The sequence below is a fragment of the Bombyx mandarina genome, chromosome 04 (genome assembly GCF_030267445.1).
Source record: "Bombyx mandarina strain Sakado chromosome 04, ASM3026744v2".
NCBI lineage: Eukaryota > Metazoa > Arthropoda > Insecta > Lepidoptera > Bombycidae > Bombyx > Bombyx mandarina.
In genome coordinates this window covers 11,574,580-11,591,920 of record NC_143211.1, presented here as the reverse complement: position 1 = coordinate 11,591,920, position 17,341 = coordinate 11,574,580, and the positions used below count along the sequence as shown (strand labels likewise).

Here is a 17,341-nt window from a genome sequence, read left to right as displayed (position 1 = left end):
AAAACATTGATTTTATGTTAATATTAAGGTTAGCTTTTTTTATGAAATATCAAATTCCAAATAAACTATGGTATAAATTGTCATACTTAAGGTTGTGTCACAATTGTGTTTTTTAAGCAATTGTTTGACAAAACTTTTATTAGATTGTGAAGCAAGTAAGCGACAGTCATTGACAGTCTAACAAACCTGTCCGAAACAAAATGATAGTTCGACTCTGCTTTTCTTATAAATTTTCAAATAGATCTATTTATACCATTTTCTTCTCTGTTAGTTAATCCCGATCTGACTTTTTCTTAAGTTTAGCTTAGTCACTATTGAGGAATTTTAGATCTATCAGTAATCGTTTTAGGAAATCATGTTTATTTTTTAAGGTCAATAATGTCAGACGAGATAGGAGAAAATCTATATAATAATATATAAAAATGAATTGCTGTTCGTTAGTCTCGCTAAAACTCGAGAACGGCTGGACCGATTTGGCTAATTTTGCTCTTGAATTATTTGTGGAAGTCCAGAGAAGGTTTAAAAGGTAGATAAATATGAATATGCTCGGAATGAAATAAAAATAACAATTTTGTTTTCCCTTTGATTTGTGTCCCCCGTCGGACGGATTCCTTTTGTTTGTTTTAAGTTTTTTTTATACAAAAGTTTAGGTCTTTTATGTATCGATTGAGGCAATACGAAGTCTGCCGGGTCAGCTATTTAAAATAAAAGTAACTAAATCTTGAGGTGTCAGTAATTATGGTCGAATGTCGATCATTGGGCGATGATCGATCATAATGAATATTCTAACAAAACGTATCTATCATCCATCAACTTATCGTAAAGTATTAATTTGGGAAAACCAATAACTATGATTAATCACGTCCAATTAAACATTAACGCAAGGTCAATTAAAAGGTTCCAATAATATCTAATGGTGTCAATAAACTTTGTATAAACGCCTAAACCTTAAAAAATAATATCTACAACCTATTAACCTCTTGGGTCAAACATATGTACAAAACATTAACTGCTATTTATTTCTGTATTGTTCATTCCGTTTGTTCATTCGTAATCTTTGGTCGGTTTATTAGGATGTCCAAAACGAGGATATAGACAAGAAATCATTTAGTAACAGTATTATTAACACGTGTGTGACCCAAATGTAACTAACTTATGTCTGCGTTATGGCAGGCCTGCTTCTACGGAGCATCTGGACCGACTAACTGCGTCTAAGACTGCGGCCGAGCCACCCGCGGCCTGGGAGAATACAAGCGCCCGCAAACCTCTCACACTTCCTCCCAATCTTACGCCGAAATTCTTCCAAAAATCACCTAGAGAGGCTCTTCGCAGGGTAACGAGCTTACTAATACGGAAAGGTGAGTACTCAAAACAGATAACTTTAATAAAACGTCTGGCTATAATTAACGTTACAATAAAATAAAAAAACAATATTACAATTGAATTTCGAATCTGTCATTCTAATTGGAATATACATTGTGTTTTCTCGTTTTTAAGCCATTCTTTGTTAAATAGGTTTTGTGATATTAGAATAGAATAAAAAGAAAAAGAAAACAAAATTTCTATTATATAATAAATTAAAAGAGAGTAAATATGAAGACAAATATAATTTCGAAACTCTAGATTCGCTTGGTATTCATCGAATGTGTATCACGCTATTGATGGCTTGAATCGTACTATGTTTGTGACCAGAATAGCTCTGATCCATGCATCATTTGTAGTGAAGGAAAGAATCCGAAGAAATGCTAAGGCAAAAGGTTTATAATCATTTTGTAATTAATAATGAATTGAGTGGTAGAATCAACACAACATTCTAGGTTGAAAGGGAAGATTAGAAAAACATACGGCAATAAGTTTTTTTTACTACTGAACAAATTATTCATTAACAGAATGATCAAGTTTATGGTCAAAACTCTAATGAAACTTCTGAATTAGTAAGTGGGATATAATATAGGCATTTTCTAGCTTCAGCGACGGTTTTTGTGGAGTATCATACCGTCAGCTATTTTATTTATTTATTATTGCAGCAGTTGTAGCCATATTATTGTGCCTACACGTGTAAACGATTCTTGAGAAAATGGTTTAACCTCTTAACATCACGTTCCATAACCGAGATCGAATTCAGCAAGACTCAGCACTGGTATAAAACGGGATCCATACAAGCATGACTGGATATTAACGTTTCTGGTGTAAACCGGTTTAAGTCGTCGTGGCCTAAAGGATAAGACGTCCGGTGCATTCGAGTTGAGCGATGCACCGGTGTTCGAATCCCAGGCTGGTACCAATTTTTCTAATGAAATACGTATTTAACAAAGGTTCATGATTGACTTCCACGGTGAAGGAATAATAACATCGTGTAATAAAAATCAAACCCGCACAATTGTAATTTGCGTAATCACTGGTGGTAAGACCTCTTATTGGTCCGCACTGCCTATTTCTGCCGTGAAGCAGTAATGCGTTCCTGTTTGAAGGGTGGGGCAGCAGTTGTAACTATACTGAGACCTTAGAACTCATATCTCAAGGTGGGTGGCGGGATTTACGGTATAGATGTCTATAGGCTCCGGTAATCACTTCACACCAGGTGGGCTGTGAGCTAGTCCACACATCTAGGCAATAAAAAAACAGTGACCCGTATGTTAGTGTTCACACCACCAAGACAAGCCATCGCTTTCTGATTTTTTGAAACCGAGTCTTACTAAAGACTGACCGTCGTCGAATCCCGTGCTTACTCCGCGTGATTCTCACCGGTCACCGTTCTCGTCGAACCCGTCGCTTGCGACGAAGGGCTCGACGAGTAAATTAACTCTCAGACACAGCCCACTGAGTTTCTCGCCGGATCTTCTCAGTGGGTCGCGTTTCCGATCCGGTGGTAGATTCTGCGAAGCACGGCTCTTGCTAGGGTTCGTGTTTGCAACATCGTCAGGTTGAGCCCCGTGAGCTCACCTACTAAAGTTAGGGTTACGCTGACATAGCCTCTCAAGGCTATCAGCTTAGGAAGGAAAAAAAAAAAAAAAAAGTGATTCTGTTTTATTCTGATCTAAAGATATTCGCGAGAATAATTTAGAGTTACACAAAATTGGCAGTAACGATTTTTTCCATTGAGAAAGCGCGTTCCACTCAATAATTGTCCATAAGGCTTAAAGAATTCCTATACAATATTTACACATAGTACGGTTGTGAATACTTTAATATACACTTCCGGACATATCTATCGGCCCACCTAGTGTTTTAAGTTTTGACGGTCCTTAGCTAAAAATAAATGTTAGGTGGAGCAATAAGTTTTTATGCAGTTTTGAAGCTGATTTATTGGTCAACTCTTTGGTATGGTTTTTTTAAATTTTGGATTCAAAATTATGAAAGAAAAAAAACGTGATAGCGTATAAGATGGTATAAGTCAAGTAGGCGCCTTGGTGAAGGACAAGAGTAGTAGTCTGGATTTTTAAAGAAATCAATTTCTCACAATGAGATGTTTAATTAATAAGAAGTATTGCTTCCAAAGGCACCTACGACAGACCTCATGCGATTAGGCATAGAATTAATCAGTCTATGAACTATGAAATTCTGAGGTATCATCTCCCATTCCTCTTCTATGGCAGTTTTCAGCTGGTGGAACTGGCTGGCGAGCCCGAATACGCCTCTTTAACTCGTCCCATAGGTGTACGATGGGGGTACATGTCTGGGCTTCTTGCTAGCCAGTCCATTACTGCAATATCCACGTCTCGAAGAAATTCCTGGACGATTCCAGCAGTATGCGGTCTCGCATTATCGTGCATCAAAGTAAAATTTGGGCCGACACATACAACGAATGGCATTACATGGTCCACTAACGACCTCAAGTTCGGTTTTCGCATTTGCCGCAATTCCTCCTCAGACTGTCCATGACCCACCACCAAAAGCAACACTCTCTTCTATGCAGCATTGAGCAAAACGTTCTGTTTGTCTTCGTTACACCTTATTCCTTCTAAGTCTTCTCAACTTTTAAGCTACTACTATTACTAGTTAGTCGTATCAATAAATTAAGTAATGAGTACTTAGTTAGAAAACAGTCCTTTTTTACTATTTATTTTATATGTTTATTTTATAGAGATCAATTTCTACAGTTTTTTTACTACGTTTTTTACTACAATTATTATTATTATTTTAAATGTAGGTACTCCATTAATTTAAGACATTATGGGTTGTGAACTCTTCTGCCTATACGTGGCGATAAAAAGGGCGATGTTGATTTTAAAAATATTCTTCAATGGATTCATCAAGATTAGGTTCAAGATTAAAGGCCATCAATCCAAGGATCATTGTTAATCATGAAAATTTGTTAATTAATTATTACTTGTGAAAATCATTGTGAAACAGTAAACTTAAAATGACAAATCGTAATACAAAAACGCGTGTGTGCGTATCGGATAACGTTTAGTAAAGGGTTCTGTAGTGAGATAAATTATAAACCATAGTAAAAAAAAATACAAAAATTTCTTTTCAGAAAATTGCCTTTAAATTTTGTTTCTTACTTTATTCAGAAATTTAGTAACACGTAGTGTGTACATTTCTAAGCTTGACATGGACAAAAACTAATCGAAAAACCTTATTTGTATTATCTGATGACAATCCATGTACTTGTGTCCACTCGATTTATCTAAATTGCCTAAATTGCAAGGGTATTGTTTAATTTTTTTCAATCATAAATGCTTCAAACTATCTTATTGTGCCACATAAGTGTCAGCGAAATAGAAATTCCATATCTATTTAGTTCACGGGCACCTTTGATTCCATTGACGACTCATTGATATACGCTTAAATTAGGACTGTTCCTAATTGTTACTTTAAATTTAACGCCAATTATTGAACTCTAATTGAAGATTTATTGCATTACAATAAATGTTCAAACTGCTTCCCTTAGCAACACAAAGTCTTCATCTTCTTAAAAAGCTGGGCTCATCAGACCAGCGAATCTTCTCAGTAGGCACTAACCGCCACCGAAATTCCACAGAACTTTGCATACCGATTTAAAAGTCACCTTTTTTTTTTATTTCCCCTGCATACCATAATAGTGTCGAAATTTCTATATGCTTACTTAACTTGGAAATGTCATCATCGCAATTCAGGTTTTTGTCAACAATAGTCTTTTTATGTATTTGGATGCTCTACATAATTGGACGAGCTTAGGGTCCACGGTTATTATGAAGTTATTTTGACTGTGTAGTGTTCAAATAGATAGATAGATAAATCAAAGATCAAAGAATGGATAGCAGCGTACTGCGAACCCCAACCGTTATTTTGTGATGGTTGAGCATTTTGGAAGCCCGCATTTGTAGGTACCACTGTTATGTCATAAAGCAGGAACGCGTTCCGGTGGGACAGTCGATTATTCAATAGTACGAAGAGTTTGATCTCCTATTTTAGGTCGGGTGAATTCTTCTTGCTTGGAATATGAGATCGAAATGTTACTCAGATTGTCCAAACGTGTGACTCCTTCGCGGCAGACAGCATAATACCGTTAGAGACTCGTAGTACGCCCAATAATAACGCAGATTTTGATTTATTGAACTTTTTTTTTTATTCTTCACCTTGAAAGTCGATCAGACCAGATGTTCTTATAAAAATTTGGTAACTGTCTGCGGGATTTGAACCCCGCCATTTCCGCGTAGTTCGACATGTGTTTCGTGGTTCGACACCGGAAATTTTATTCTCCAGCCGACGCTGTGGAACCCTACAAACATTAAGGATAAAAAAATGTTAATAAAACCATCACACTAATGAATTGAGACTATTAATTTTAAACACACTTAAGGTCGTTGTTTTCCTTACTTTGAACAAACGTGTATGTAATACGTATGTAATCTTGTAGGTATGCAAATTGGTGTTTTTTTTTTACTTTGTTCCACGAACTGTCGAAGTACATAACATAAAATTATAATTAAAATACCGTCCAACGAAAGAAGAAATCAGCAGAACCAGAACCAGTCTATCTACTGGTTTCATTTTATCACTCCCCATTTTCTAATTTATTCATAGTCGAAATCGTTCGAGAACTCAACCGCTAATAACAAACTTTGAATAAGTGCATCCGATATATAATTAAAATCGCTATTCCGTTGGCTTTCAATCCACTAAGAACAAAAATAACATATTTATCTATTAAAATAACATCAAATAATGACCACACCCATATTGTTGTTGATTGCGGTAGCTACTCAAATAAAAAATACGGTGACATCATAACAAGGATGATAACTGACGGATTTTATCGTTAAATACGTTGAAAAACAATTGAAACATCACCGGCTAACATTAAATATATTACGAATTTAATAACAAATTTGTTTTGATTCAAAGGACTTGCTTTAAATACTTTTGAGATAACCAGCGCAAATATATCGTGTCATGTTTATGTCGTACCATATGGTTAGAGTGGTTATGTGTAAATTTTTATTGGCGTGCTTGGGACAGACGTACTCGTCCCTTGACGCCAATCGGTCCCACACCCCGAAAAACAATATAATAATATTGTTGGAACACAAAATATAAATTTGGTTGTGTATGTACGAAAATTGGCAATACACAATCGATTCAAGGTAAACAGTATTACGTGGAATCAGTATCGCTTAATCCAGTCAGATTAATAGAGATTTTCAAAAATAATTTAGGTAAATTGCTATACACTTATGTCAACAATGTGTTAATCCACAGAAAAAATAGTTACAAATATAAAGGTGCCGCTGCCACGCTACACTTATTTGTAAAATTCCGATGAAACTAAGACGAATTTAACCGCAATTTAAGGTCTCATTGAGACTTATAGCGAATTTCTTAGAATGGATATTTTTTACTGAGCTAGATTAAACGTATAAATGCAAAAGATTTGTTGAAGTGTAAATCTAAAATTATACATAGATAGTGATTCCGCGCTGTTCCATTTACAACAAAAGTAACTAGATGGCGCTACTAGGAAAGAATTAACAGTAAGCTCTTAAAAATATTATTTTATGTGCCATCTGAAGCTTTCTTTATTCTCTACTTTCTATAATATGCAAACGGGCTACAAAAAGTATCTTTAAAAAAAACTTATTACGTTTTTAACTAATGTACATATTGTTGTAAAATTTTGTAAAATAACAGAACCCATTTAATTTTGTCTTGGTGGTATGTCCGTACTTCTTGACATGTCCGGTTACATGGGTCCATAGGCATCAATCACCAGATTTTTCTGGATTCTTAAAAAGTATCTAGAACTGCACTCTTTGTGGCACGATTTATATAGAATAAATGGGTGAACGACAGTTGTAAGTGGTCACCGGAGTCCTTAAAGATCAGAAAGTGAATTCTGCCATCCAGAGACTTGAGCTCGAGCTCTAAATCGCGTTCTACAATAGCTATCCCACCCTTCGCCGCATGGTGACACCCATCAGTGTGGGGTCGCAGTAAGCCTTACCACAGATAAGCAATAAACGATAAATTTCTTACGTAGAACCTATTCAAATATTTGCATGTTTTAATTTTTTCTACCCACACCTTTTTATTCCAATCTAAATAAACCAACTCGTTCGATACTCGCAACAATAAAGCGATAACAATCGAATACGGATACCTAAAAAGTTGGGCTGCACAATAGTGAATAGCATACAATGGCGATTCTGGTTACCTGGGCCATCAGTATGTGCATAATAGTAAGGCAGGGTACGGCGCGGTCCCGAGCTGTGATTCAGACATCGCACGTTCACCCCTCCTGACTGTCGCTGTCAACCCGACATGAGTCACATCGTGTACTCGGTACCGTGAACTGACGATCCCGACCGATGCCAATACACTCATGCCCTATGATTAACGAGTGCAAGAAAGTTGATAAAGGAACGGGCTATTAATAAATCTACACGACCAATACTAAGAAATCAAATCAGAATGATTTGTGCGTCTGCGATTATGTCGCATTGAACCAGACTGCAACGTACATTATAGTGATAATGGTGGCACAGTGAAAACTGTTAGTTACCGAGAACATGATCTGGCAAAACCGGTCGCTTCCAAAGAAGGCGAACGGCTTTGAGGCCAAGATCGCAGCCACAACGAGACGCACCGTCATCACGCCGCCGGACTATCGTCACGCGCTGCCCCACATATAACCCTTACATATTCTAGACGTATTTATGTACCTGTATACTATAGACAATAATAGTATATAAACTAAAAAAATAAGTTGAAAATCGCAACCAAATCAAACTTACGAATTAACGACTGTAAAATCCTACAACTTCGTAAGTCATGGTGACGTCTAAATATAGATTTGATGTCAACCGTTATTTTCAGAGACGGCGACGCCAGTGAGCGTTAAATTCAGTTATAGCAATAACAGATAGGTGTGTTAGGTTAACACATGAACGATATGTATTGCTTATATTCGCTTTATAATAAACGTTACGTTACATTATATGTCTAAACGAAGTTTATTTTAAGCTCCTAAGTAATTTGTGTGTGTACGAGAATTAATATTATTGGATTCGTGTTTACTTCGGTAGGCTTAGTGCGAGTTTCAAAAATCGAATCGAATGACTCGCATCGAGTGGACGCTCTTCACGGTGAAACGTGCGGAGCTCTGAGTGCGAGTTACTCGATTTGCAGGACGTTTATTCATCTTGAGAAGCAATAATTTTTTCTTTTATATTGGTAGCACGCAAGGTTTTTTTTAAGGCGTTTAATTGAAATGCCAAGCTTTCTAACGATAGTTATAATTAGTCGGGTAATGGGTAATGTACCTGTGCTTAGTGCGAGTTTTTTTTAATTACTCAGTCGATGTTAATTTTATGTTTATTTTGTGTGAGTTTGTATCAGTGCCACCTAGTGGTAAGCTTATGAATCTCATTTTGTGGGAGAGAGAAGGTTTGTTTATGTTGCTGTCTCATGTATCGAATAGCTTTACCGAAGTGAGGCTCTCGATTATTGTATGTGCGAGTGCGAGTTGCAAATTAATGGATTTTGAGAGTATTTCTTCACTTTCAAGCAAGTTAAGTAGTCACTAAAAATTTTGCCGTGAAACCAATACAATATCAAGATTTTTTCTTTCGTTTTTAATAATAATGTTGTTTTTTAAGGTTTTATCTATTCTAATGGTTTATACACATATATTTTTTCGGTTAGAAAATTTTATAGACGTCTAGCTAGTTGTAAATACATATTAATTCTTTGCTTTTTCATTTAATTCTTATTAAATCATTGCTTTTTTTTTAAAGAGTTGTTTGATGAGAGAGAGAGAGCGAGATAGAGTTGCTTTTTTTTTTATTGCTTAGATGGATGGACGAGCTCACAGCCCACCTGATGTTAAGTGGTTACTGGAGCCCATAGACATCTACAACGTAAATGCGCCACCCACCTCGAGATATAAGTTCTAAGGTCTCAGTATAGTTACAACGGCTACCCCACCCTTCGAACCGAAACGCATTATTGCTTCACGGCGGAAATAGGCGGGGTGGTGGTACCTACCCGTGTGGACTCCCAAGAGTTCCTACCACCAGTGAAAGAGTATTCTTTATTGTACACAAAATGAATAAATATTGTGAAACATTTTTTCTTGGTCTTATCGCTAAGAGTGATCTCTTCCAGACAACCATTAGATGGGCAAGAATAATTTCGAAATGAATTGCACACTGTGTATCTATCTATTATAGAAATATATACACACACGCACATACACACGCGCACACACACACACACACACACACGCGCGCAATATACATATTTACAGGTACATACGTACAGATTTATATTTATAAATTATATAGAAATTTGAACAATGTAATAATAATTTTGCTTCTTTACACATTTATAAATAAGGATGGATGCTCGTAATAATTTTAGTATATTTGGGCCACCTAATGAAGATCATCAACACTATTACCGTAAATACAATCATTTTATAAACGTTCAACGGGTAAAACATTAAACCTATGTAAAACATAATTTCTTTAATTAAAAAAAGCTGAAATAATTACCTATTCCAAGATTAATTATGTTAAGTATGTCTAAATATGTAATTACAATTAAATAAATTCTATAATAAACTTCTAATTCTAATACTTCTATTAAAGTTACTAAAAAAATATGTTTATGCTGGGCAGTTTTCATGTATTTTAAAGGTTACGCCATTACGGCAAAGTTTGTTTACGAAATTGCACCTTTAGAATGGAAGTGGTATAACTAAAAAATTTAAGATTAGTTTTATATTTCAAAACACTTATGTATTATTATTAAGAACCTACATTTTAAGTAGGTAATACGTGCAGCAAAAATGTTGGACTCCTTTTTACGAAAATTGCGCGGACGGAGAAGTATGAAATTTCCCACACTTATAGAGAATATAGAGAAGTAGTGCAGATTGCTAATTTTTTTTTTTTAATTGTGCATAAACAATAAAAAAATAAACTAAATGAATAAAAAAACCTTACACACATTACCATGTATTTGACACACACACACACACATGCATTTATACTTTTTTTTGTTTATTGATTTATCAATCTGTGGTCAAATTGAGAATAGATTAATATTTTTTGTCTTTAATATTATTTTTCTATAATGTAGCCTTGGCGACATAGAGCAATGATTATTATAGAAATGATGATAATAGAAAGGTGACAATAGAACTATAATAATGTTCAAACTTAAAATTTAAATAAATTATGGTCAAATTTCGACCACTGGACTACCGTTAGTAGATAATAATAAAATCATTTATTACCTTTCACACAGATTTAGATTATTACAGGCAGCCTACAAGGAAACAACAAAAAAACAAAGCACTATTATATCATTTCTGGCAAGCAGCTCAACATTTGCACTTGTATATTATTGATAGGAATTTTATTAAGAATATTGAAAATTTATGAGGAATTTGACAAGTACGGATTAGTTATAGATATATGTAGTTACATATTGTAAATTAAATTAGTTTTATAAGTGCAATAAAAAATAATTTAAATGATAAAATGATAAAGCCATACCTTTTTCCAATGTGACGATTAGAGGGTATCCTATTATTCTTTTCTATATTATTCTATCAGCTTATAAAATTAAACAGTCTCTTTTAGTCTAGAAAAGGACTAAGTACTCTTTCTGTCTTTTTCAAATAAAATGGCATGCCTTAAAGTGTTTAAACCGAAAAACTAAAAAAATACAATTATTGTATTACAATATTGAAGTTTACCAGAAACTAAGAATTTTGGGTTGAGCCACTTTGATTCTAAAGGTACAAAATAGTATTGAACACGTGACATTACCCGAATAATTTTGAAAGTAGTTGGTTCCCATTAAAATGCTGTTAAAATGCGTTGTATTTCATTTAGACGGTCTAATGCCAAAACATCACGTGCTACCAATATACGAGAAATAATATTATTGCTGCTCTCGGTGAATAAACGCCCTGCGAAGCGAGTAGCATATCTCAACTCACACTCACAATTCTTCATTTTTCACCGTATAGAACGTAAACTCGATTTGATTTTGATTTATTCATTTACAATTGAACAACTAGGAAAAAAAGATGAAAAGACATTTTGGAGGGACCGCGAGGAGCTAAATTGTGTGAATTGTTTTATTTTGTCTATTTAATGTTTCTTAGTTAATGCGTATTTAATATTTCTTCGTGTATAAGTGTAATTTTGAGACCGTCCTGGCCTAAAGGTTAAGGCGTCCGGTGTATTCGTATCTTGCAATGCACCGGTGTTCTAATCCCGCCGGCGGGTATCAATTTTTCTAATGAAATACGTACTTATCAAATGTTTACGATTGACTTTCGCTGTAAAGGAATAGCATCATGTAATAAAAATCGAACCCGCAAAATAAATTTTTGTAATTACTGGTGGTAGGACGTCTTGTGAGTCCGCACGGGTGGGTACCACCACCCTGCCTATTTTTGCCGTGAAGCAGTAATGCGTTTCGGTTTGAAGGGCGGGACAACCGTTGTAACTATACTGAGACCTTAGAAATAATATCTCAAGGTGGGAGGCGGCATTTGCGTTGTAGATGTCTATGGGCTCCGGTAACCACTTAAGATTAGGTGGGCCGGGAGCTCGTCCACCCATCTGTGCAATAACAAAGTAGCGTGGGTTTATTAACTGTTTAGTATCTGTGAAAGTGCGAAAATTTAAAAAAATTAAACAAAACCGCTGGACGTAGCTTCTCGAAGTCTTCGAAAAGGTCCACTGAAAAAAATCTCAGTATATAATCAGCATTTTGCAGAGATTATATTTTATCCCATATTATCTGATCTCATTTCATTTCATTCCATGCCAATTGATTAATGCTTTAAATTAATCAAATCCATTTCACTCCATATTATCATTTTTCATAAAAAAAGATTAGGCTCTATGGCATGATATTTTTGCCTCTCTATTTGGAAAAATAAAACTACTAAAGAAATACTCGATCGAAACGTTAAAATCCACTAATTTGTAACACGCACTCGCACAAATGTCATTCGTAGTACTCATTTCGGTAAAATTACTCGGTTACGAGATCACAACGTTAATATGAACTCGCACTCACAAAATAACACCGAGTACGTTTGCCGCTAGGGGCGCTGTTCCAATTGCATACAAATTTGACCAAACTGGCTCGCTAGTGAGAACGTTACAAAACTCGCACTAAGCACACGGTTCGAAATAGTTGGGCAGCGGGCCAATCTAGTTTCATTCATTCCAAAAATTCTTCAACATTCTAATCAACTTCATGGGCAGTGCGGTCGTAGTCAATACAAATTTTCAAACACATAATACATGAAGTAATTTTTTGGAAAAAAAAACTTATTGTTTTATTGAGCAGTTGTTTCAGGACGCACGCTTTAGTATCGGTAATATCGAATATTGATAACGTAATCTGATACCGGCGCTGTATCGTCGTGATAAGAAGTATTAATCAACACGCTGCACATCTTAATCAGTTTGATCTTTGACGGCCAAACCACATTCTGTGGTAACCGATATTATAATGCGTCCTACTTTACGGAGACGTAGCATTTCAAGAATACACGTTACCAATAATAGGTGATTCTTTGTCATCGCTCCTCTTAAATGCAGTTTATCTCGGATTTTATTTATGTAAATTGATCAATAAACAATCTGTTCTAACGTTTACCAGTTTCGTCGAGGTTTCCCACAAAAACGCTTAAGAATTCCGTTATCTTATATATAAAATTCTCATGTCACAATGTTAGTTACCATACTCCTCTGAAACGGATTGACCGATTTTTATGAAATTTTATATGCATTTTCAGTAGGTCTGAGAATCGGCTATTATCTATTTTTCATACCCCTAAATAATAAGGGTTGTCCACCCCTAACATTTATTTTTATTTTTGGACATTTTTTTTTGTTATAATGAGGCATTACCTAGGTATGTGGTTAAATGAGGTTTTGTTATTTTTATGCTTCCTAATCGTTCACAGCGCTACATGCCTCTTTCACTCATTTACCACATCCTTACACACAATAAGTTACTTTTTTTTCTACACTAGAAATTCCCTAGAAATCTTATAGCAAAACAACGTTTGCCGGGTCAGCTAGTTACCTATAAAATAGTCGTAGCTTTTAATGATATCATTATAATAAAACTTGGAACTCCATAGAATACTTTAAAAATCTTGGTCATATTGCACCTTACATTGTCGCCGGTCGTATAATAAAAGTTTCAAGTCTACTACTAGTACGACAATCCGCGACTCGCATGTAAATGACATTATATCCGCCTTCGTCGAACAATACTGATACTCACATCCGCTGTTACACGTCACCCTTCCAACGGACTTTATAAATTTATCAGAAATCATTTAAAACATTTTACGTCTAATTCGATGAGTCAACCTCAAAATGTGAACGCTAATTACTTAAACACAAATTTACGAATCAGCATGATAGGGCAATTCAAAACTCAACATTAAGTACTCTCTCCATATATGTATGTATATCTCTATATATATAGTACTATATTATTATTTTAAATTGGTTTTATGTCGTATCTTTTACATTTAGCATCATCAACTATTTAGGCACAGCAATATAAGGAAAAATATGCACTAATATAAAATGATTTAGGTTAGGTAAGTAAGCGGTTAATTAAAAATATTTAAATTTTCCTGTCGATGGATTTAAATATTGTAATGAACAGGAATATTGCAGGTAACAATTTATTTGTATTTTAAATATGTGATTGCAAATATGTAGGTAGTATATGTACTAATTAATTATCAAAGAATAATCTGTTGAATCATTATTGATGCCTTCACTTTGTCTGGCCTTAGCCCTGAAAACCCACGTGTTCATTAGTGTTAAATAACCCACATCTGTATTCTATAGCTAATATAAACCGCTATATAAATTCCCTCAACTAAACGCAGTATAATTCTTAATTTAATTTCATAGATCCATTTCGATGGCAGTCGACATTTTTTATTTATTTATTTATTTATTACACTTCATGTAAAATGTACACTGGCGGACTTAATGCCTAAAGCATTCTCTACCAGTCAACCAAAGGTAGTGCAGAGTAAATAGTGGTGCAATGAAATTTATATTAAGTTACGAATACATACACAAAAAAGTATTTATATATATCCATATATACACAGTCACATATACATATACATACATACATACATACATATATACACACACACATACATATTATAATAGTTTATACAGTATTAAAAGGAATATATTAATAAATTTCCTTAACAAATAAATAGCTTCATCTTAATAAGTTCATGACGACATCAATTTCGAAGTTCGTTGATTTTAAACGAATGTCTACCGGTTAGCGAATGTGTTGTTATTAAAACACTAATAAATAACGTCAAGTCGCGCTCGAGTTTATTTACTCAGTGCAGACAGAGGGATCTGAGGACACATGGGATATTTATAACATACGAACGTTGGTACCGAGGAGACGTTCCAAATTTTCTTTTTAATAACGCTCTCCGTTGTACGTTCGTCATTGGAGGAGTTTATATGTTGCACAAACACATATGTGTCATGGTAACTATCAATTTTGTTCTAAACGAAAATTTTGTCACTTAACAGGCTATTGTAATCAGTATCATCATGTTATCGAGGCGCGATAAATATTGTACGTAATCCATATTATATAATAACAATCGCCATCTTAGTTTTTGGGACAAAAAGGTTGTATAACGTTTGTCAACACATTTTATGTATGAACATAATTATTGAACTATAGACCACTTGTTGTAGATGGTCGTAACTTTAACGTAAAATTAAATCATAACAATACCATTGGGTCTAAAATAGGTCTTGTTCAAATATATATTATATATATTTTTATAGTTTCTCAATCAATCACGTAAAATCTTTTAAGATCGTTTTTTTTAATTGCACACTTTACTGAGAATTTACACTTTCTTCGATAATGGGTAATCAATCGGAACATTGATTTAAATAAGCGTTGAATTCAACCTTACCGTGTTTAATCTTTGCTCAGTAAATCCTTTAGTTTCAAACCGCCTGTGACGACCTCGTAGTAATCCTATATGGGTTGGCGCCACGCTACACTGCGCTCTTGTAAAAGCAGAATGTTAATAGTTAAGAATATCTATATTATACCTCATGCAATCAATGAGTAATTTAAAGTCTGATAATAATAGAACAGAGCTAGCTGCTCATGTCACTTACAAAAATATGAAACAAATTTATTTTGCTTTAAAAATATGAACACGTACGTACAAAAACTAAACAAATAAATAAATAAATATTTACTAACAATCACGCCACGTTAACTGGTCCCGTGATAAGTTCGTAAAGAACTTGTGTTACAGGTACCAGATAACGGATATAAATGTAAGATTTTTATTATACACATACATATATTTAATATACATCCATAACCCTGGAAAAGACATTTATAATTTATCATACAAATATCTTCCCTTGGCGGGATTCGAACCCGCGACCCCCTTGTCTCTATTCTCGGTAGAAAACTGATTTTCTGTACCAACACCAAATTCCATTTAGGATACCTAAGTGGACAGAAAGCAGATTAGAAAACGTTTTAAAAGAAATATGTAGGTACGTCTTTGACTATTGATGACCGGCCGAATAGTATCTTTGTTATTTAAAACTATTTAAGATGTTTTGAGAGATTGATATATAGACATATGGAAGAAGAGACATATTGATTATAGATTTAAAATTAGGAAACCAAGCAGGAGCAATTTAATTTCCGAAAAAACAAATTTCGTGACATCAAACTCCTTTCGCTTACAAAATGAGTAGCTTAATTACAGGGCTTTAGTATTTATTTGAGACAATGGGCACTTGAGGACATTGGCCACCTGCTTTGACTGTGGAATAAATAGCACAACACTTTTTTTACATAGGAAACATGCAAAAGCAGTAATGAATGTGGTCAATCAACATCAGTGGTTTTTACTGAATAATATGTTTTGGTTCGCAATCTTTGGTAATCGGTTACCGATTTGTGTTCTGACAGGTACTACGCTGATTTTTTTGGTCAGGAGGAAATTGTCGGACGTCCGCCCTCCACTGGGGATGGCGGGCGGGCCATATCGGAGTCTAACCGACTAAACTGTCGCTCAAAAACCCACGCCCGAACCTCGCATGAGACAAAACTCATGAAAAGGCAAAGGTCCCCCATTTTGAAGTGTTTAGTGCGGAGCACATCTCTCCCTTCACCTACGGTATCTCAAATCTATGGGAACTTGTCCAGGATGCCAAATGAAAGATAATACTAGACAAATGTCACGTTCTTAAAGCACAATTAAACTAATGAATACGTAATGTTGTTTTTCTTTTTTTTTTATTGCTTAGTTGGGGGACCAGCTCACAGCCCACCCGGTGCCAAGTGGTTACTGGGGCCCATAGACATCTGCAACGTAAATGCGCCACCCACCTTGAGATATAAGTTCTCAGGTCTCAGTATAGTTACAACGGCTAACCACCCTTCAAACCGAAACGCAACCTTTTTCTATTTAAAACTAACCGATCTTTAGACTCTTAGTAATTTATATTGAAATCCGTCTTCAGACAGTGTAGTTCTCACACAAGTATTCGGCCATCACCCACATATCGCATACCTACTCGGTTACACCTGTGCACACATGATACCTCGCATGCAGCTTCTGTGTCACATTCGTTCGCTGTGAAGTATAATAACATCTGTAATATTATAAAATTATAACATTATTGATTACTAGCGACCCGCCCTCGCTTCGCTTCGGAAAATGTAATTTATTATTGATTTCTCCACTATTTAATGGATGTTATTATACATATAAACCTTCCTCTTCAATCACTCTATCTATTAAGAAAACCACATCAAAATCCGT

General features: G+C 34.9%; 1 protein-coding gene and 1 long non-coding RNA gene across 4 annotated transcripts in view; one reads left to right on the top strand and one right to left on the bottom strand.

Annotated features, from left to right (window-relative positions):
- Window positions 1-17,341, top strand: part of LOC114248347 (uncharacterized) — a 138,833-nt gene that overhangs the window by 106,027 nt on the left and 15,465 nt on the right. For all 3 annotated transcript variants that reach the window (XM_028181558.2, XM_089740334.1, XM_089740335.1), the window contains one exon: window positions 1,174-1,358. In XM_028181558.2, the coding sequence (XP_028037359.2) occupies window positions 1,174-1,358 (185 nt within the window). The remainder of the gene's footprint in view (window positions 1-1,173; window positions 1,359-17,341) is intronic.
- Window positions 3,013-6,376, bottom strand: LOC149503144 (uncharacterized). The gene is made up of 2 exons (XR_016325801.1): window positions 6,164-6,376; window positions 3,013-5,707 (listed from the first exon to the last, which is right to left on the bottom strand). It is a non-coding gene; the product is annotated as an uncharacterized LOC149503144 (long non-coding RNA).